Source organism: Ammospiza nelsoni, chromosome Z, assembly GCF_027579445.1.
Source record: "Ammospiza nelsoni isolate bAmmNel1 chromosome Z, bAmmNel1.pri, whole genome shotgun sequence".
Lineage (NCBI taxonomy): Eukaryota > Metazoa > Chordata > Aves > Passeriformes > Passerellidae > Ammospiza > Ammospiza nelsoni.
The window spans coordinates 77,397,750-77,420,026 of record NC_080669.1 but is presented as its reverse complement, the minus strand read 5'-3'; the positions used below and the strand labels follow the sequence as shown (position 1 = coordinate 77,420,026).

At 45.4% G+C, this 22,277-nt stretch overlaps 2 protein-coding genes across 2 annotated transcripts in view; one reads left to right on the top strand and one right to left on the bottom strand.

Moving 5' to 3' along the window:
- ADAMTS12 (ADAM metallopeptidase with thrombospondin type 1 motif 12) overlaps window positions 1-9,609 on the bottom strand; it is a 145,861-nt gene extending 136,252 nt beyond the window's left edge. Inside the window, exons 1-2 of the mRNA XM_059492166.1 lie at window positions 9,480-9,609; window positions 4,483-4,844 (exon numbers count right to left, since the gene is read on the bottom strand). Coding sequence (XP_059348149.1) covers window positions 4,483-4,844; window positions 9,480-9,609 — 492 coding nt within the window. The remainder of the gene's footprint in view (window positions 1-4,482; window positions 4,845-9,479) is intronic.
- A 9,276-nt stretch (window positions 9,610-18,885) lies between these two features.
- RXFP3 (relaxin family peptide receptor 3) lies at window positions 18,886-20,223 on the top strand. The gene has a single exon (XM_059492938.1). It carries the CDS (start codon window positions 18,886-18,888, stop codon window positions 20,221-20,223), a length of 1,338 nt encoding a protein of 445 aa, XP_059348921.1.
- Window positions 20,224-22,277: the final 2,054 nt, after the last annotated feature.

Genomic DNA, 22,277 nt, shown 5'->3' with positions numbered 1-22,277 from the left:
CAGCTGCTACACGGACCGTCATACAGCCACCAATTTAAGGTCCACAAAAGTCTGCCCTGACTGTGGCCCAGCACAGAGAGAATGGAGGTGGGGGAAACATTTCAAAAATCTTTTCAAAGGCACCCAGCACTTTTTAAAAAGAGTGATGTCCACCAGGAGAGAGGCAGCCCTCAGACTAGCTGGAGACAGACAAAGCAGGATCTGCCCACAGGCCCTGTATGGCCAGGACCTTGCCAGATACAGGTGCACAGATTTCCATGCTAATGTCCTTCCACTCTCCTCCCTTTTCCAGGCTAATGCCTTTGAAGACAAATGCATCCTGCAGACAAAAGCAACTGCAGATTGACAGCTCTGCTCTGTAAACAAGTGTCAAGGAAACAAAGCCTTAATGATGCTCTATCATCTAAAAATACCATAAACAATGTCTGTGTTACTGATGGATAAAAGGGGGCCTTGTTCCTAATGAAGAGGATGGACTACCAGAGGAAAACCCACTTCCCAGCTCTGTAGGACTCGGTGCATACAAACCCAGGGTATTCATTCAACTTCACTGGGCTCTGCTCGCTCCCAGCCCTACTGAGAGGACAAGCTGACACCACAGCTCCGACACAAGGGGTTCTCAGCACTAGCACACAACTGGCAATTAAGAAATTAGTATTGGGAAAGTTCATTGTAGTCTTCTGTGGAAAGGCACTGGGAAAATTCATAGCATTATTAGAAGAGTGCTCTAAATAGACTGCCAAGACAGCCAATCCAAACATCATTTTCACTCAAAGATATAAAAATAAATAAATTCCTCCCATTACTTCATCTTGGAAATTTTCCTGTATCTAAGTGATTTCATGTCTGCTCCCCTGCCAAGTGCCACAGTTTGATGTTTCTTGTGTTCCAGTAGTGACTCCCCCACAGGGATTCCCTCATCCAAGTGTGACCCAAAATAAACAGCGAGGTTTGTCTCACTCTGCCCATGTTAACACATGCATTATTCAAAATGGCTCAAAAGTGCAAAAGACTTCATTAAGCAACTGACTCATAGAGGAAGAGACAGAGATTACAGCATCATGTTCTTCAACCTGCTAAGAAGGTCATGATCTATTTAGCATGGAAGGGAAACTAAGATTTCACAAGGTGTAAGAAAAAAATGGATTTGGAAATTACATCTTATGCCGTCCAGATCTCTTGATAATTATCCTCTGTATCTCCTTGCCCAAATCTGATCAAATTCCTTTATGAATCTTTTTTTCCCATATATACTTCTGAAAACAGAGACAGAGTTACTTTTTTTAAAAAAAGAACAATGTCACACAATGACTGTGCCACCCATTCTCATATCTCACATCTATCACTCTGTTATTTCCTTTGCAGGCCATTCTGTGAACATTAAAAAATACATCAGCAATGCCTGTGTAATGCCAAGGGAAGCAGGAATACATTTCAAAGTGAAAATGAAAGGGAGATGAAAATACATTTCCAGATTTTCTATTTTCAGTGCACTTTGTGAGTGATTTTTATGACCGACACAAACCTACAGCACACATCTTTTTGGTTCTTATACACCACTATTGTCCTGGAAATAAAGAAACTGTCCAATACAAACCAAACAGACTCAAAATGAGAAGAAGCTATTCCACAAAGAGGACTAGAACTAGGAACACTCTAGAACACTCTCCCACAGGCATCTTTAGGATTTTATTTTGCTCTAGTTCAGGCCACCATTTGTAATTTTGGGGTGGACATATTCTAAGAAATTCACTAGGGCAGAATACAAAATAATAATGCAACATTTGACACTGAAAATGACAATCAAGAGGATATTCCATAAAACATATTTATTTAATCAAATCAGTAAATTCCAGTTGTATTTTTTTTACCAGCTCCAACGACTAAGAAAGCAGAACAATTGAAGTTTAGGGATCACAGAGTTTCCTGTCATTCATTACCACAGTAAATTGGTGCTTCGCTGAGCTTATTAAAAAATGCCTCAGCAACAAAAGCACAGTAGGCTTTAATTTGATGATGAACCTGAAGTGTCAAGACCAAACAGCACCAGAGAAGGAGCATCACTAACATTCCTGCTCCCAGTATTTGAAAGCTAAGATACTGGTTTTCACCAGCTCTGGGGTTATGAGGCTTGAGCACATCAGCAAAGTTTTACAACAGCAAACAAGCTATTCATTTCTCCTCATGCCATCATCTATTAATCTCCTCAGATACTCTGGTATCTGAAGCAAGTTTCTCTAATTTCATGTGTTTATTTACCCTCAGTTCTCCTTCATTCTCCTCCCCTCCTTCACAAGAGTAAATGGGAAAAAATATTTTCAATAGACAAACACAACTCATCCCAGAAAGAAAAAAAGACACAAATAGACCTGATGCTGAAGAGCAAAAAATTGAGGATCACCAGGATGAAAACAGATCAACACTAGAGCTCTGAAATGTGGAGACAAACCACAGACAAAAAAAAGTTTCAGAAATGTTTGGTTTTTATTATGAAAATCAGATTTCATTTCTCATAGCTGACAAAATTATTCATCAATAGATGTTTTTATATGACACTCGATCTTTTGGAAAGCTTTCAGGGGAAAGGCAAGCTCAAACCCCTTTCCCCAGTTTGTGGCACACAGGAGAATCAAGATACAGACCCAACTCTTACTGCAACATCTTCAGAGCAGCAACTTCTGGACTACAAAAATCATCACATCAAAACCATCATGTTTTTATCCAGAGGCAAAATTAATTTATTCAACCTTAATTAATTTGTGATTATGTATTTTCAAAGTTTCATTTTGGGGCAGGATGGGAACAGAAAACCTCAACAGTGATTTTTCTAATACAAGTGTTTTTTCAAAAGCTCCAAGTGAAAATAAAAGTGAAAAAGTTTATAACACAAATGAAAGGATAACTATAAAAGATTTTACCAAGCCGAATTTAAAATGCCAATTGCATTTTTCTTAGTTCTTGTTGCAGACTAAATACTTCCAAAGATACAATGAAGATCTAGCACCTCATTTTCAAGCTCTCATCCTACTGAAAAATAACAAAGACATTCTGTTAAAGCACAAAACAAAACAACCAAAGGAACTACTTTTATCATCATACCTCCTTTTATTTACTGACCCTGTATGACCAAAATATGTTTTGGAGAAATTTTGATAAGTTGGTCCCCACTGGAAATGTAACTTAGAAAATAAAATCCATGAATCTTCATACCTGTGGGACTGAAACTTCCTCCCTCAAGCAAGTGTTTGATTCTCCAGGAAACATGCCAAATGTGTTATCAGCACCACCGAAAACTCCAGAATTTCCTGTTTCATATATACCAGCACTGTCTTCATGTTGTTTCTTACACACTGCCAGAAGACTTTCCATAGTTTCTGGATGGTTCACACAGCTCAACAGCAAGGAACACACTTTGGTACTGACAGGTTAGCAGGGAAAGGTTACACTTCACACTTCACCCGCCCTGGCGTTCAGGCTCAGAAATGACGCACCAATCTCCAGCCTGCTGCAGATTTGAGATGTGCTGGCCAGAAGGGATCAGTCCCCTGCTTCAGGGGCTCTCAAACATTGTCATTTGCCACTCCAGGCATGTGGAGTCAAGGCAGGAGAGCACGTGCACGCTGCACACCTTTCACCATCACCTCTGCCTGCACACTCCACAAACCCTTTGGGTTCTGCCTCTCACACATCACACACGCCACTTCAACACACCTCGCTACATCCCCTTCACACTCAGGCAGTTTGTTCCTTCTTCCCCTCCAGAAAGGCATTCTCAGCCTCATGCTCTAGCACAAACAGAAACCGAAGCTATGGCTGTGATTAAAAAAACACAAAGCATGGAAAAGGAAAGGTTTCCATCTCCTTGTCTCAGTGTGAACCACAGGATATTGAGAAATGTTCGTCTTCAAGCTCCAGCCTTAGGGGTGTTCTTTGACATGAAGTGCCTGGCAATGGTTAACACTTGAATTCAGAGCTCTGGCTAAGGCTGCATCTAACCTATCATTTATATCTGAAGCTGCAGTGCAGTTCATTAGGAAACAACTGTGTTTTCCCAACCTACCATGCATGGGTGTGATTCACAGAGCAGTTTCAGTGTACTTGAGCTACATTCCTTTTAAAAGATTACAGAACAGAAGCTCATATTTGGATGCATTGTTAAGGCAATCCAACTACTAATGGAATCAAAGCAATGACTCGATATTTGGATGGCTTCAAGCTGTATGCCTGACAGAAACCTTCAGTCCAGATCACCAATTAAAAAAGAAATCTAGCTAAAAGTAAATGCCAAGGGGCCTCGGCATCACCTTCTGACTTTCTCATTCTTCAAAAAACCCAAACAACATTCAAAGAATTAAACATTCTTTCTGAGTGAGCAAGGTATCAGACTGGCTCATCCAGTTTTTCAGTAGACATATTCATACCAGCTCAGCTCTAATGACACCAGAAATAGCCCAAAACCCCAGTAAAGATCACACCACTTACCAGGCCACTGCAAGTGCTGATGGCTGCTGCCCCACTGCCGGAGCCGGGCTGCCACGCTGTGCCAAGGAAGTGGCAAGGAACTCCTGAGGGAGCTGAAATCTTTGCCCTGGTGTGGTTGCCACGTCTCCTTTCTACTACATAGTTATGGGAAAGAAATCCCATGTGGATAGTCAAGTTAAAAAACAGATCTTTCTCCTTGTGATTAATTTTGTAATATACCACATTTTCACTTTTTCCGAGATGTCTCTTCTTCCTCAGACTTGAGATGGGAGGGTGTAGATTAAAAGAAAGCAAATGCCCACTTGCATCTACTCTTGCTGGATGAACCACGTGGTATTCTGGCACTGTCTTCACAAATTGCTCTGAGAGAAAGGGGGGGAAAAAAGAAACAAAACTAGAGTGAGTACTAGCTTGTTCAGATCTCACATAATTTAAAGGAAAAATCAGAAGTGAGAGCAATTCACCACAACACCTTACTGACAGGCAGTGCACAGACTACTATGGAATACATTCCTCATTTGGGCTTTCTATTCTCCCATTGTAACCCTCAGTTTAGAAGTTAAACATTCTTCTTTTCAAACATTTGTTGCCATTCATATAAAAGACTGACTGTCACGCACATTCCCCTCTCCCAGTCCCACTAGGGCTGGGAACCCTTCATGACCTAGGACTCCAGGACATGATACTCTGATCAAGGAGTATGATCTTCACACATCCAAAAAACTGACCGCCTGAAATTGGACAGAGAGCCTTGCAAAGACATAAAGGTGAAAAGAACACAAATTGATTATCTGTAGTAACAGCATCTCAGTAGCACCAGCTTTAGCAGCTGCTACAGCTGCAGCTTCAGAATTTCAAAGAAGGGTTTGAAGAGAATGAAGTAATCCTGCTGTGTTGTATAAGGCGTTCCAAGCAGGGTAAGATTGGAAATCTTATCACTTCTCAGAATCTAGCAGGGAAAGAGAGCATTATTGACATTGTTGTCCCCTGCTACAACAGGGGAAGCACAAGAAGATACAGAAGAAACACCAGCTGTACCCAATTTTATTTTTTTAAATTAATGTGAAACGCAAAAGCCCCATGCAAATAACAAATCCACGTAAAACACAATCCATAAGAATTCATACCCTAAGGGCCAGATCTGCTGGGATAACTTGAATTCTACCCAAGGAATTACAGTCTGAACACATTTAATTAAAAAGAAGTTATGATGACACACATTAATCCAGTTCCTCTTTACCCAGAGTCGCTCTTCACTCCCAAAGTCCCAGCCACTCACACATAAAGTGACTACACCCCATTCATTAACTAAGCTGCTTAACAAAGCAATTAGCCTGTTCCAGCTGCTTCCAGGCTAGGTCTAGTTAGACAATCCTTTTAGAAGCACTTCTCCCTCCATTGCCTATACCTTCAAAGTCACAGAGGAAAAATCCTGCCTAAGCAGGCAGCTGTCTGGATTCATCCCCTTCTGGAAGGAGCACATCTCAGCTGCCCTCATTAGCTGCAGTTTAAGACGTGGCTGCCTGAGCTTCCTCAGGCCAAGGACCCCTGAGACAAATGCACTGAAACACTTCCAATTGAAAGGAAAGCAAAACAAAACACACAAAGTCCCTGGCCTCCCAGCACATATAGAACTACATCAGAAATCTGGCCTAGTTTCAGCAGCACCTCTACTTCAGAAGCAAACTTATTCTCTTACACAACAGATTTCTTTGTATACAAGCCTGCAGTGACTTGGAGCCTTTGCAGGACAAGCCACAGCAGTGGGGTTTTGGGCCTTCACAGAGCCAGGTCTTGACAACGTGGACAATAATGCCTTCCACAGGTTCTCAGAGACATCTGCCCTTGTCCACTGATGGGACGGAGACACTGGAAACTCAGTGCACACCTTCATGCCTGCAGTTTGCATAGCCTGTGGAAAACACAAAAGGTGCTGGATGCCTGATAATTCAGCAGCTGAAGCTAACCCAAGCCTCCTCACACTCTACAGGGAAGCAAAAAAGAAAAAAAAAAGGCAGGTAGAAGAGGTAAGATCTGCAGAGGCTAAATTGTGAGACTTCCCAGATGCCTCACATCCCATATTGGGATATGGGACTTCCCAGACATGGGACTTCCATATGGCAAGCAAAGTCAGACTAACAGAGACTGCTGCAAGACCAGCCCCATTTCTATGGTCTTCAGCACAACTCATTAAAAAATCAAATCCAGTGCCTGAAGGAAAACTCACTCATTTGCTGTCACTGTGCCATTTGCCTCTGCCTGATGTCTTGAACCTAATTTGTTGTGGCTTAACTGCTGAACTCTATGCAACACCAAAGACTTCTGGTTTTGGATTTAAAACTATGCAAGGAAGTTTTTTACTTCATCACTATAGCATCACTTAGTGTACAGAGGTTAAAGAAAAGTAGGCCATCAGCATCAGTAAGACGCAAAATAAGGCGGAAGCATTGGATTATCAAAGCAGAGAAACTGAAATTCTTCCATACACACATTAAATAATTGTGTAGTTATTGGAGAATTATGAGGCAATAATAATGTACTGTAATACAACTGCAGAAATGAATTATTAAAAACCCTTCAAAAGACCAGAGGGAATGAGACTACAACAAAAAAGTCTAACATGATGAGGGTAATGATATTTCTGCAAGTAATCACTATCAGTACAGTTTTGCCTACACTGGGTAAAATTCAGTCCTAACTACAACAGAAAAATTTACTGAGCTCCACACTAAGCCTAATACAGCATAGTTTCTGCCTGGAGAAGAGTGTAAAACAGATAAGAGGTATAATTTTGGTGATCCCTTTCTGCCCTTCTAGGAAAGAACAAAATTCATGCAACACAGACTGCTAAAAATTAAGGGCTGCATCCCTCACCACCAAATACCTCTAGTTTCACATAGTAACAGGAATTCCTATTAAAACACCACAAGTTTCCATAAAATTTTGCAGCAGCAAACATAAATGGAGAGAACAAATGCCACTGACAAGCCATGGCACTGGCAAGTCACAGCATCCCCCTTGGACATCCAGCATTCTCTCCACTCCAGGGGAGTCCCACCTGTTGTGTGGACACTGCTCAGGACTTACAGGCCAGGAAAGGTGGCTGTGTAGCTCCAGAGGATGTTTTGTCTTTCCAGAACTACAGCCTGGGCATGCTGGCTTGTGTTGGTGCTGTGAATGAGACCGAAACATGGCAATGAGCAGCACACACTTGAGTCACAACTTTGCTCTGCAATCATAGTGTCTGCTCAGACCTTTGGGCGTACAGGGCAGGCAATGTTCAGGCCCTTCACACTCATTTTGAGGAGCCCAAGCACTCTTTAAGTTGTCAGAGAAGTCTTCTCTGCAGACCTTTCAAATTCCACATCAGTGAAAACATCTGATAATATTCAAAACCACTCCTGTGTGTTCTGCTCCTCTGTGGATTCAAATTCACCACACATGGCAGATAATTGCCTTATTAGGAATGGCTGTACACAAAGTGATTAAACTAGGATAAAAACATACATGATCTGTCACACATGACAGGAAAACCACAATTTACTTCAAATACATAACATGTTCCCTGACAAAATTCCTTTAAAATGTGACGCACCATCATTTGCCATCGTTTCATCTCCATCTTTGTAGTTTGTGTACATGTGCCCCTCAGACCCTCTGGCTTGTTTTCAAACCATTCCCTGGGATAGAAAATAGTGTGGGTTCATCTTGTGAGGAAGCATCACACCCAGGAAACACAGCAAGCTCCATCCAAAGCCCTACAGCAGAGAGTAGGCCTTCAGCACTCCACAAGGGCATCCCAATGTCCCATCCACCACACTTATGGATGTAGAGAGGGGAGAACACTTCAGCTCTACCACATACAAATTTCAGTCCACACCTCACACTGCAAGAAACCTTCCTGTGTAAAAAATTAGCCACATTTTTAACTGCCCCTTTACTCAATAATATTTGCAAATTCTTGGAAAAGACTGTTCTCAATGCCTAGAAAGTGAAATTACTTCTACATTAATTGCCACAGCCGCTACATGCTAACAGAACCATCCCTGTTCTGTCCCATGTACTGTCACAGGGATGTAATTACAGCATCCACTTTCAATGAATCCAACAGGAACCAACTTCAGGAAACTTGAAAATTCACTTTTCAGGCACCTTATTGAAACACTTTTCAGGCACTTTATTTAAACACCTTTCCACACTCTCTGACAGATACAGAAGATTTTCTCTTTTGTGTTCAAGCTCTTTTGAAAGCACCACAGCTGTTGATTGCAGGAAGCAAAATTTCTTCATATACTTTTGGATGTTCTACTGCCAGGCAGAGTCTTCCAACTACTCAAAACTTTTCTCCCTTGGGAGCCACGATTTTCCATAAGCAGGCAAAAACTAAAATAAAAATTAAATTTCCTTGCACTCCCCACTCCAAAAGAGGACAAAATAACCCAGCTGTGAGGGCAGCCTCAAAGAAACTCCTCCCGCGGCTGAAGTCTGATTTGTAATTTACCATTCTCACTAAATGTGAGAAACTCACAGCGGGTGCTGAACCCTGATAAGACCAATCCTTCTACAGCGCCTGCTGCTTTGGTACAGAAGCGATCGCTTGCTTAAAATAAATAAACAATCAGGACAGTAAACTTCTTCGGTTTAGTAGCACAGAACGATCCCAGCATTTACAGAGCCGCCTGCGAACGGGGAAGATCTGCAACAGGCAGAGTTTAGCAATACCTTCATCTCTCCACAGCCAAACTCTGCCCGGGAGCCGCAGAAGGCGCAGCCAGAGCGCTGTGCCCCGGTGCGGAGCCGCTCCCAGCAGCGCTGCCCGGGCAGCTCCGGGGGCCGACACGGCCCGGCTGCCGCCCCTCCCGCCCGAGCAGCGCCCCGGAGCCGCTGCGCTGCTCCGGCTGACACGGCACTCTCGGCGGGACCCGCTCCCCGCGGCGTCCCGTCCCGTCCCGTCCCGTCCCGTCCCGTCCCATCCCGTCCCGCCCGCCGCCACTGACCTTGCCCGCCGTCGGGGAACGGGGAGCTGCCGGCCGGCGGGGCCCTGCCCAGGCAGGGCGCTTGGGCGTGGAGGACGAGGAGCCAGAGGGAGAGCACGCGTGCGGCCCGGCTCCGCGGCACACATGGCATGGTGCGGGCGGGCAGCTGCAAGCGGGGCGCCTATCGGGGCCGCGGCATGGCCGGGCCGCTCCCGGCACCGCCGGACACAGGCGCCGCTCCGCACAAGGGGCTGCGCGGGGCCGTCCCGGTGTCTGGTTTCTGCCGGCGGAGGAAGGAGGGCTGTGGGGAGGGAGCAGCTCCCCGGAGCCCCCGCCTCGGAGCCGCCGGGGTTAACGCGGCGGGACGAACCGGGCCGGGTCGGCGGGGAGGGAGGAGAGGCGAGGCCGCCAACAGGGACGGCCGCCCCTCTCCGCCCTCACTGCGGCCGGAGTGGGGCGTTCGGCCCGGCCGCCCTCGGGGAGGGCCGCCCGCACAAGGCTGCATCCCCTCGCTGGGTCACGCCGGTGTCTCCGCCGAGGGGCCGGGGCAGGGCGCCTCGCAGCCCCTCACAGGCCCTGGCAGAGGTTCCCTCGCCACAGGAGAAGGTGTTGGAGGCAGGCGGGAGTTTGTCCCGTTGACCACCGCTTTCTGATGCGGCGGGAGGGGATAGGGGACTTCCGCGGCTGAAGCATCCCATAGCCCGTGGCCCCTCGGGGCCCAGCAGCCAGAGCCCGGTTTCCAGGCTGTCTGACAGAATCACAGAGTCAGCCAGGTTGGAAGAGACCTCTGCGATCATTGAGTCCAGCCTGTGTCTGAATATCAAAATGTCAACCAGAGCATGGTAGCAAGACCCACATCCAGTGCCTTCCTAAAAACCTCCACGGATGCCGACTTCACCGCCTCCCTGGGCAGTTCATGCCAAAGTCTAATCATCCTTCCTTGTGAAAAAATTCTTCCTAATGTCCAGCCTAAACCTCCCCTGATGCAGGTTAAGACTCCTCAGGGTGCCGAGACCGTTCTGTGTTTAGCAGTGTGCTGGCACATAGGGGTTACTTCTGAATGTCCTCCCTATGAACAGAAAGTTCCTAAATAACCTTGGCATCTACATTTTCAAGTGCATGCCATGTACTCTCTGGCAAGTCTCCTCATCGAGCATCTGCTATGGTCACTGCCAGGCCAAGGATCGACAGGTGGGTGCACACTTCAGTGCTGTCCCGTGCTTGAGACCTGGACTGGGCTCCTCATCTGCTTCGGCAGCCTCCTACTTAAAGCTGGCTCCAGCATGGACTTCTTGTATACTTTCATTGCAATCTGTGCTTAATTATCCTTGTTTCTCTGCTCAGTTTTCCCAAGATGAATGGCTGCCACAGTTCAACTGCCTTAGCTGTACGAACTGTGAACTCCAGAGCACAGAAATGCAAAAAAAGAGTTAAAGCTCCAAGGTTTTCTAAATCAGCAAAAAAATGTGGCTTCCCCCAGGACTCAGACAGGTAACTCTGGAAACGGACATATTTATAGGAGTGATAATTGATTTAGATTGATTTAGGAATCATCATGTGCTGTCTTCTAGATAGTGGAAGGACACTGACCATGCAAAAGGAATATTTGATATTCAACATGGATTATTTGATATCCAACAGTACTTGCCAAGAGAAGATTTGTTAATTGCTAGGTATTTTTTTCAATATTTCTGTCCATATATTCTGCACACAAATGATATTATCTCATCTGTAACAGTGACGAGTTTTCTGGTGTTCTTGCCATTAAGAGTCTTAGTCTAGTCACACAGTGGGCATGAGGCTATTTTGTGAGACTGGGTATTATAGTCTGCTTAGCTCTTTATCAGTACTTCCCTTAAATTAATTTAAAGCTAAGTGTGACCTGAAATTGATATTATATATATAATATTTAGCATCTAAAAAGACTTGACAGTTGTTGCATAGAAAAAGCCACACAATTTGACATTAATATTTTAAAATAATTCAGTTGGCAAATAAGGAAGTATCTCCGCCAAATGAAAGAAAAAAGGAAAAATACTGCAAAATGAGGAGAGCAGGATAGGAGCAGTGGAAAGAAGGTATGACAGTTCAAGGGATGGGCATATGTTTGCAAAGTACTAGTTTAACATACTTCTTGAAGGCCATCAGAAAAATAACCTTTCTATGAGAGACATTTAACTATTTGCTTCCATTTCAGTCATCTCTTAGCTAGGTGTTCCCTGCTAAGTGAATCTGATGGGAATTTCCTGCAGGATTCAATCCTGGTTTCTTTCTCAGCGGGAAAACTTAATTCCTGTTGCCTGTAATTTTCCCCAGCCCTGGAAGTGGTGGAGAACTAAAAGCTTTAAGAACTCAAGAGAGTTTGTGGGAATGAGTTTTGATTTGATTTTTTTTTAATGACAAAAATTTGTAGATCGAAAAGTCATAGAGAGTGGAGAAAGAGAGCTGTGGGAATCTGGTCTGAGACATCCATAACTCCCTGGGCTTTATGCCAGCATGCACATACACAGAAAAAATGATTCACTGGGTGTAGTGTCAGAGAATACCCTGGGGGACACTAGGGCTCCTGCTTCAGGGATGCTGTGGCTGTAGCTGACAGTGTCCAAAACACAGCACTGTACCAGCTATTAAGGAGAAAACTACATCTATCCCAGCTAAAAACAGTCAGGATGTGAAGCAATGGCACAAGTAGAAAGCACTCTCCTGATGCGAGTACATACTGAGACCATTTTAAGGGAACAGAATTTATGGCGCTGTGTCTTCCCAGTGGTTTTCCTGTTCCAAAGAGGCATAACCTGAGGTTTTGGAAGTTTTTTGAAAGAAAGCATGTTGTTTTTGCTGACTCAACCTCAGTTATAAAAAGAATACATCACCACATCAGCTGTGTTCTTGTGGCAACAAAGCTGTTGCAATTCAGTAGGTGCAGCTCCACTCAGAAGAGCCTGTACATTTATTGAAAGGTCATAATCAAGAGACATAGTCAATCCTGGACTGACAATACTGGACTCTTTTAAATTTAAGTAGACTTCCAGGACCGCCATAAAATAAATTTATGCATTGCAATTTGCATGTATGTAGAAATGTTTCCAGAGAGCCAGAAAAGCAGAGGTTCTGTGCAGTGAAGAGCTAAAACACAAATTATATGATATGGAATAGGAGAGTTGCTGTTAAATGAAGTCCATGTGAATACAGACACAGAAGGATATTTTGCTTTACTAGGAATGAGGGTCTCCTACTCAAAATTTAAAGATACAAAATTGTATAGTACACACTTGCTCTGCTCCTGCAGTCAACAGGGAGAGGAGAGTATACCTCTCGAGTATAACAGATCCTTGCCTGTCACATCCAAGGTGAAACACTGTCCAGACCTGACTGTTAGCTATTCTGGCAGCTTAACAGCTTGCTTGCACTAGAAATGGTAAGAACGTGGATCACACATGATGTGGTGGGCTTAGACTTTGCTGTGATTCTGTGATACTGTGACTATTGGCAGGAAGATGAACTGAAAGAGAATGACTCTGAATACCAAGGACCCTGTGGAGTTTGCTGGATAATTGCCACTGTTGATGTATTCTTTTTCTGTCAAATTTATAAAGAAGTTTGTGAGTATTTTTTTTTTTAATCTTTAGTCTTATTCCCTGTTTCTCATTAGAGGTGCAGCCTCTTAAAACAGCTAACTATTTGTAACTGAGCCAGAGACACTATTGGATCTCTCAGCTTCCATTTCATTATAATCTTTACAGATTTTTGGAACTTCATAAGTTACTCTTGCAAACAAAAATGCATTTTCTGACATTCCACTTCTGGTATGTCTGTGGGCAGATTTAAGTAAGAGAAGGAAGCAAACTCTTAAGTAGTCAGTGATTCTTTAACTTCAGATTTTTTTTTGTCTGCTCACACTGAGATTTCTAGTCAGTCTTCAACTATGGATTGGTTTTTATGACTAGTGAGCTAATTCACAAAATTATAATTTCATGCTTGTACCATGTGAATTTATAAGCTCACTTGTCATACTATGCATATTAACCAAATAAAAGGATGTTTCTGGAGCAACTTTTTGAATTATCAAAGGTCACTTTGAATTATCTTTTTAAGTTGGTGCCCAAAAAATACATTCTCAGTAGTCTGTCTAGAAAGTAAATTATGAGGATGATGAACATAATCAAGGATTTTGGAAGGTTATTTGTTTGGTTTGGGGGTAATTTCGGGGTATTTTGTTTTGTTCTGTTTTTATTAAAATCTTTTTCTGTGTCCAAATAATACTTTCTGGAGGATATTTCTGTGGTTCATGAATTGTGGTATGATCATTGTGTTATCTGAGATTTTGTAATGAAAGCCTGTATCCATTTCCTAATAGACTTTTAAGAGAAGAATTGCCATGAAAATATTCCCGTGGTGTATTACTGCGCCTGAGTGGGCGAGGCTGGTGAGAGAGAGACGGTGAATCTTGTTTCTTGAATTAGAAGGCTTGATTTATTAATATCTGATATATAATACATTATAGTTATACTAAAAAGAATATAGAGAGAGGTTTGCAGAGTTTCTAGCTAAGCTAAGAATAGATAGAAAAAAGTTTACAACAAAGTTGTGTTTAAGGACTTAGTTTCTTAGTTTGCACTGGTGATTGGTTCTTAATTATAAACATAGAGCATGAGTTAATCAAGGTGTTTCTGTTGCATTCCACAGCAGCTGATAATAATTGTTTACCTTCTCTTCGGAGGCTTCTGGCCTCCCGAAAACGCAGAAATCCGAAAGAAAGGATTTCTGTGGAGAAATGTCTGCGACAGTGGTGGACACACATCAAGTCACACCAAGTTCACTCTCAGGATGGAGAAGGTAAAGTTGTAAAACCCAGTTGAAACTGGGACTGAAACTATTAACACCTACTGTCTGAATTTGGTCAGAAGGATGAGATTGTAGCCCTGAGCTTATAAAAAATCAAGAGGAGGCCATATCAGTTCCAGAAATTAGAACTGAAAAACTAAACAAACATGAAATATCCCTTTCCTATTTTCTAGTTTCCTTCTCCTGATCCAGAATTTTGTTTGAGAGAGGATGCCATAAAAAGAATTATTCATAAAACAGAATTCAATTGCAAGAATGCAGCATTTAAATAATGTAAAGCCCATTTAAGCCACACACACACTAGTAAATCTTTTTAATAAAACCTGTTCTAGAGCTTTACTATTACTAATTTTTGCCTCAGTGTGTCAAATACAAAAAAAAAAAAAAAAATTAAAATCTCTTACTGCTACAAAAATACCCTGAGAAATAGTCCCATGTTTCTGTATTTAGTGATACATTCAGTATTTTAAAAATCTGCTCTAAGCTACAAAAATGCCTTTCATATTGAAAACAGAACACCATCTCCCTTGCCAAAATATTTCAGAGGAGCATACAGCTGGTTCAGTCACTGTTGTAATTATAATAAATCTTTTGTTTGTGTATAAAGTCTGCAAAGGGAGTGAAAAATTATAGGAATTCTTTGAGGTAAATTGTAGGAAAATTACCATTTCAGCAAATGTTTTTTTGGCATATTTAACTGAAACATATTTTAATGCTATTTGAGAAACACCTGCAGGACACTGACACAATATAGTCAAAACCAGTGGGCAGTTTCTGTTGGTGGTCTGAACAAGTGAAAGCCTTTTTAAGTCTACTGTACTGATTGATGCTGCCTGCAGGCAAACTAGCAATCTCAGCCCTGTGGATTATATTGGCATAGTACTATATATATGAAAAAAAAGCCTCTGCCTGATTTGTTTGAGATGGACAAAATACACAAATCAGCCATTTTTACACCATTATTGCCAGAGTGCATCATGGAAGCCTCTGCCTTCCTAGACTTTTCAGAAAGTTTGAGTAAGTAATACCAATTGCACTGACACTTGGATAAAAAGAAGGCTCTGGAAAGGTGCATGTTGGCAGCACAGCTTTGGCAGCATGGGTGCAATGAATAGGGAGCAAACAGACAACAATGTCTTTCAGAACCATAATGCTTGTGATTGTATCTGATGAGTTTTGCAATACTTTTTGAAAGTAGCTGATGGCTTTCTTTAACATTTTTTCAGCTATGGCAGTGTTCTGGCAGTGTGTTAAATAAATAATTCAGCAAATATTTCTTTTATTATTCATCTAGGTATTACAAGTTCCCTTACCTGCCTCTAAAACATCTCTGAAATGAAAAATGATGAAAAAACCCCACCCAAAACTAAAAAGGAATTTTTCTGAGGGTCCAAACATGAGCAGAAACCTTGGACAGTCATTTCACACTTGCAGACCTGAGTTCAAAATCCACTACCAGTGTTCCCAGGAGGTACCCAACTTCACACTCCATTGCTTTCTCTGGGTGACTAACAGAAAGAGCAATATAAGGCTGGACATTATTTTCCTCCTCTTCCCCTTTCTGGATCATTATGACTGTTCAGTCTCAGCAACATATCATCAGCAAGATGTGCCAAACAGAAGAAATGGTAGAAGAAATTATTCTATGCAAGACATGTTTGCTGCGATTTTTCCAGAGACATATTTAAAATTGGGTGTGAAGATAGCAATGTGATGAGAATATGATAGAATTCAATCTAGAAAAAGTCAACTTCTGCACTATCAGCCTCACTAATAATTTATCAAGTCTCTGCGTGGCTCGATTACAGATTGTTTTTTCCTCAGGGTCTATAATAGTAGCAGGGCTAAGTGGACAGGGAAAATTGAACAAGAACTTGCTTATTTCAAATGTTTTACTAATCTTGGTTTTGGATAAGTGCTGACTCTAGTGCTAAGGCAGTCATTGCTGCTGTGGGCTGGGAGGCACCTCACCCTCTGCTCTGTTTGCAGAACCTCTGCAGGTCTGGCTGAAACTCAGCATTTTCACATTGCTTGTTTATATGATGGTTCTTCTGCTGGTTTTAAGGGATCAGTGGCTTTGTCTTCTGCATGTGCTGTTGTACAGTTGACTGCAATGCTGATGGGACTAATGGGGTTGTTGAATTTCACTGCAAGGATGATTTCCTCTAGTTGAAATAATTAGGAAGACTGCTGCCATTCAGCAGGCTGCGAGATGCAACTTAATGCTGTGTATTGAAAATGCCACCCAGATGCCACCCTAATCAGTGATTAAGAGGTATGAAAACCTAGGGGGAAAATCCATAATTTGGAAAAATTGAGAAGATTTGCTGGATTTGGTTGGGTTGAAGTTAATTTTCCTTTAAGTGGCTAGTGTGGAGCTATGTTTTGGCTTTGTGCTGAGCACAGTGATGCTAACACAGAGATGTTTTAGTTGCTGCTGAGCAGAGCTTACACAGAGCCAAAGCCTCTTCTGCTTCTCCCCTGCCACGCTGGCGGGGAGGCTGGGGGTGCTTGGGAGAGTGGGAGGAGACACAGCCGGGAAAGGTGACCCCAGCTGACCAAAGGCACATTCCAGACCGCGTGACATCACCTTCAGGGTATAAAGGGGAGGCAAGAGGAGGGAAGGGGGCATGCTGGGCATGATGACATTTGTCTTCCCAAGTGACACTTAGGTGTGGTGGGCACTGCTCTCCTGGAGATGGCTGAACTCCTGCCTGCCCATGGGAAGTGATGAATTAACTCCTTGTTTTGTTTTGCTTGCATGTGTGGCTTCTGCTTTCTCTATTAAACTGTCTTCATCCCAACCCTCGAGTTTTCCAGCTTTTACCCTTCCAGTTCTCTGCCCAGTTTTGCTGGTGGGGGAGTCAATGAGTGGCTGCAAGGGGCTTGACTGCTGGATGGGGTTAAACCATGACAGGAAACCATTGTTTAAACCCTTAAACCAGGAAACCATGTCAGGGGTCCATTTTTTGAGGCGTGATGTGGTCAGTCAATTCTTTCTCTTTTTCTTTTTTTTTTTTTTTTTTGGTCATTCTGGTACCAAGCTATTTGTTATACCAAGTAATCTGCAGACTAAACCTTTCCAGAGCCTTGCATTGCTAATTCCAGTAAATTGCACCCTCACTCTAAGCAGTATGAATGGTGTCTAAAACTTTTAATTAGTCTTGTTCCCCTTTAACACTCCCATACCATCATCTGGCTGATACTTTTACAGGGTCCCTGCAGATACAAATCAAAGTGACGAGTGGACTGCTGATAACAAATAGCACACACGACTATGTCTTTGCAGGAAGTTCAGTGAGATAAATCAATGCAAAAATAATATACTTGTTAAATGTTCCGTAAATCTCCCCCGGATGGCTGATTCACAGTGCTTTACTTAGGAATATTCAGAATCTATTTGGTTTTAAAAATGCGCCGTTTTCTTGATTTATTTAGAAGCGGAACAGAAGAAGGAAAGGCTCGGTTCCTGTTCGCATCGCTTGCTGTGTGTTTCTGCGGCAGACTTGGTGGGGAAGCGATGTTCGGGCCCCGCGCAGAACAGGGGGGCCCCCTGCGGGCGGGATCCTTCCCTCTGCCTCGGGGAGCGGCGGCTGCTGCGCTCGCCTTCCCCCGAGCGCGGCAGCCATGGACAGCCGGCATTTACAGCTGCCTTGTCCGCGCCTTCGCTTTAAAATGAGGGAGAGACGCACTCTCCCCAAGTCCCAAAAGCAGGAGGGGCGTTCGTGGGTCGCTGTCCGGAGTGCGGTCGTTCAGGGGAGGCGCGGTCCGGCTCCGTGCCGAGGTTTCTCAAGCGCGAAGGCGCGGGTGGTTTCCGGGTCATCCTGCGACTCAGCGAAGGGGCGACATCCCCAAAACTTGTCCCCACGCAGGAGGGGAAAGGTCCTGTGAGCGCTGATCGGAGGGGAGCACATCGGGGAGGGGAATCGTATCGGGATTGGGAGGATCACGTCGGGGAGAGATCACGTCGGGGAAGCGGGGATCACATCAGGAGATGGGGGATCATATAGGGGAAGGCAGCATGACACCGGCGGGGAAGAGAGGGCATCGCCTCAGGCCGGGCAATTGCCGCGCTGAGCCCGAGGGAGCGCCCGGTTGAGTCACAGGCGCCGTTCCCGGCCAGGTGTGCGGGACGAGAGAGGAAGGGACGGAACAGGTCGGGATGGGGCAGGACGAGAAGGAAAGGGACGGGATGAAACGGAACGGAACGGGACGGAACGGGGCGATCGGCGGGAGCGGCCGTGGGGGCAGCGGGGGCGCGGGGGCCGCGCTCAGCACCGGGGAGAGCTCCGCGCCCACCGCGCATGCCCCGCCCCGCCGGCGCGGATAAAAGCGCGGAGCGGAGCCCAGCGGCGCCAGCCGTGCCAGCGCGCCAGCCCTGTCACCGTGCCAGCCGTGCCACCGCACAGCCGTGCCACCTCTCCAGCCGTGCCACCTCTCCAGCCGTGTCACCGCACCGCCGGCACCGCGCCGTGCCGTGCCCGGACCCTGCCGCCGCCCCAGCAGCGCGCCCGCCGCCGCCACCGCTGGTCAGCCTCTGGGGAAAAAGCTCCCGCGGACCCGTCTCCCACCCTATTATGGGATGGGCGAGCCCTGCGAGCGCGGTGCCTGCTCGCCTGCCGCTGGCATAAAGGAAGGAGCGGACAGGGAGTCCTGGGACACGCCGCTGGCTTTCCTGGAGAGCGCTCAGATGGACAACGGGAGCAACGTGTCCTTCCTGCAGTTCTTGAAGACCATCAACCTGGAGCGAGCCGACGGGATGCAGGGGGACAGTTCTGACGTGGTGCGGATTGTCATTTCACTGGTGTACTCTGTGGTGTGTGCCCTGGGACTGGTGGGCAACCTGCTGGTGCTCTACCTGATGAAAAGCAAGCAGGGCTGGAGGAAATCCTCCATCAATCTCTTTGTCACCAGTCTGGCAGTGACTGACTTCCAGTTTGTGCTGACCTTGCCATTCTGGGCAGTGGAGAACGCACTGGACTTCAACTGGCTCTTTGGCAAGGCAATGTGTAAGATCGTCTCCTATGTTACAGCAATGAACATGTATGCCAGTGTGTTCTTTCTCACTGCCATGAGTGTGGCTCGATACCGCTCTGTGGCTTCAGCCTTGAAGAATCAGCGTCGGGGAGACCCGCTGGGTGGCTGCTGCTCTGCCAAGTGGCTTTGTGCACTCATCTGGCTGTCTGCTGTCCTGGCTTCCCTGCCCCATGCTATTTTTTCCACCACTGCCACTGTCTTTGATGATGTCCTCTGTCTTGTCAAGTTCCCAGAGGGCCGAGGCAACAATGCCCAATTCTGGCTGGGTCTGTACCACATCCAGAAGGTGCTGCTGGGCTTCCTGGTGCCGCTGGTTGTCATTAGCCTCTGCTACTTGCTCCTGGTGCGCTTCATCAGTGACAAGCATGTGGGCAGCACCTGCAGCGGCCCCAGCATCAAGCGCCGCTCCAAAGTGACTAGGTCAGTGTCCATCGTGGTGCTGTCCTTCTTCTTGTGCTGGCTGCCTAACCAAGCACTTACAACCTGGGGGATACTCATCAAACTCAACGTGGTGCACTTCAGCAATGAGTACTTTCTCTCCCAAGTGTACCTCTTCCCCATCAGCGTGTGCCTGGCACACTCCAACAGCTGCCTCAATCCCATCCTCTACTGCCTCATGCGCAGGGAGTTCCGCAAGGCACTGAAGAGCCTCCTCTGGAGGATCACCTCCCCTTCTCTCACCACCATGCGCCCTTTCACTGACACCACCAAGCCTGAGAAGGAGGAGCAGGCCCTGCATGCCGTGATGCCTGTCCAGCCTGTCCCTGCTGCTCCCCGTGCTGCAGCCGTGCAGGCAGAGGTGGCCTATTACCCGCCCGGGGTGGTGATGTACAGCAGCCGCTATGACCTGCTGCCTGCCAGCTCCATGGAGCGGCACTGCTGAGAGGGCAGGGGGCTCTGGGGGCTGGCACTGTGCCAGATGTGGCCTGGGGATATTGAATGCCTGGTCAGGACAAGGGGAGGAGGGATGAGTAAAGGAGGACTTGTGTGTGAGAGATGCTCTTTTGCGGTTTTGTCTGCCCTCGGAGACACTTGATGGATGTTGCTGTCTGGAAGATGCACCTTGAGCTGGAGAGCAGGACTAGGAGGAGGTAGTGGTGGGATGTCTCTATGATGCTTTTTAGTGCTTCTGCCTGTGCTGGGGAGCAAGGACCAATGAGGGTGATGGGATCCCAGCCAGGGAGGATGCAGGATGTGCAAAGCAGCACAGGTAGGTGAGGGGCTGGCTGGGGTGGACTGAGGCTGGAAGGCCTCAACCACGTCCCTCAAGCTAGAGTTGCAAGCAGACCTCCCACCTTGTGTGTTTGTCTATGGCAGGGAGAGGGAGCTGAGCTGCTTTCTCCCTGCTGCAGGACCCTGTAAACGTCACTGCTTCCTGGGCTCCACTGAGGGCTGGGCATCAGACAGCCTCTCTTCTACTTCAAACCTGCCCTGAGGGGAACAGCCAGCACAAGTGGATACAAAGCTCCTGCTTGTTCAGGCTTGGCGCCTTTCCCCTCTTTTAGGGATGTGGGAAAGAGCAGGGACCAGGAACACTGTGCTCCCCTCCAGATCAGTGCAGATCTGTTTTTCTAGCTACCCCTCATCCCCCCAGCTGCTGCCAGGGCATAAAGCAACCCAGACAGACAAGGAGAAACCCAAGGATGGAATTCGCAGCTTCATGGGGTGTTCCTTTGCCTGGGTTTGGAGGGAGGGTGTGAGCCCCCTGATACTGTTCCACAGCCTCTCTCCAGGCCACTGAGGGGAAAGGAAATCTCCCAGCCCCAGACCATGGAGATGCAAGACAGCATCTCTCCCAGGGCACTGAGGTTGCAGGCTTAATTTTTGCTGCACTTCAGACTGTTCATATTTCACTTCAGGAAATCAGCACAACTGTAAATAAAATATTTTTAAAAGGGGAAAAAGAAACACCCCTAGCCACTTCAAATCACTTGCTCTGGGATACTTCTGAGTTCACTTAAAACCAAGCACAAAGGCTTTAGTTCTGCTGAGGGTTTGCACTGACTCTTGCCAGTTTTTCAAGCGAAGTTCAGTTCAGGTCCTCCAGTCTGAGCAGCCCTAGGGCCTGCAGTGCTTATGTAGCATAGAGAATGTCAGGGATTGGCCTTTACCAGCCTCTATTCCACAGAAATGCCTGAGAAATAATCTGAGGCTTATCCGAATCGAACTTTTAGGGGGATGAAAAAAGTGTAATTTTAAGCTGTGAAAGTTTTTATGATGAGGCTATATATCTACTTAAAATATTTTTTTTATTATGAGGAAAAAGATTTGAAACCAAAAGTTCAAAGCATTAGTTTTAAATGATAGGAAGGTGCAACATTTCTGGTTTTGATTTCAGAACACAAGTTCATTAATCCCTAGTACTGCATATAAAATGATTATATAAATGCAATTTTCAAAACTGTTTTCTATTTCCAAACCCTTTCCTTGCAGTCTAACTCCAACATCTGCCTGATTCTGCTATAAAGGCATTTATGCAGAGGGTTGTGTGTCACCTCTAAGTACTGACATGGAGCAAACTTGCTATTTCTGTCCAGAGAAAGCTGCTACACCATAGTGGCAATTACATTTTTCAGACTCTGTTAGGTGTACTGAATGTGTTGGTAACTCCTGTTGTAAAATTTGTTTGGTCTGAAAGCAGCTGGTTCTGCTACCTGCAAGGAGAAGTTATCTTTTTTTCCAAGGCAGAAAAGACTTCTCCAGCCTTGGGCATTTGCTCACGAGGAAGATACTGATTTACAAGTTGTCTGAAGAAGAGCAGCAGAAGTGAGCTGGCGGCTGATGGGCACACTTACACAGATGCAAAGACTCCGAAGAAATCAGACATATCCACAGAAGAACTTGAGCATCTAAGTACTGTACAACTGCCTCTCTAACCTCCTAAATCCTGACTTGGTTGACCGGTGAAGTCTGTAGGTACTTAAGTTTTTTCTAGTA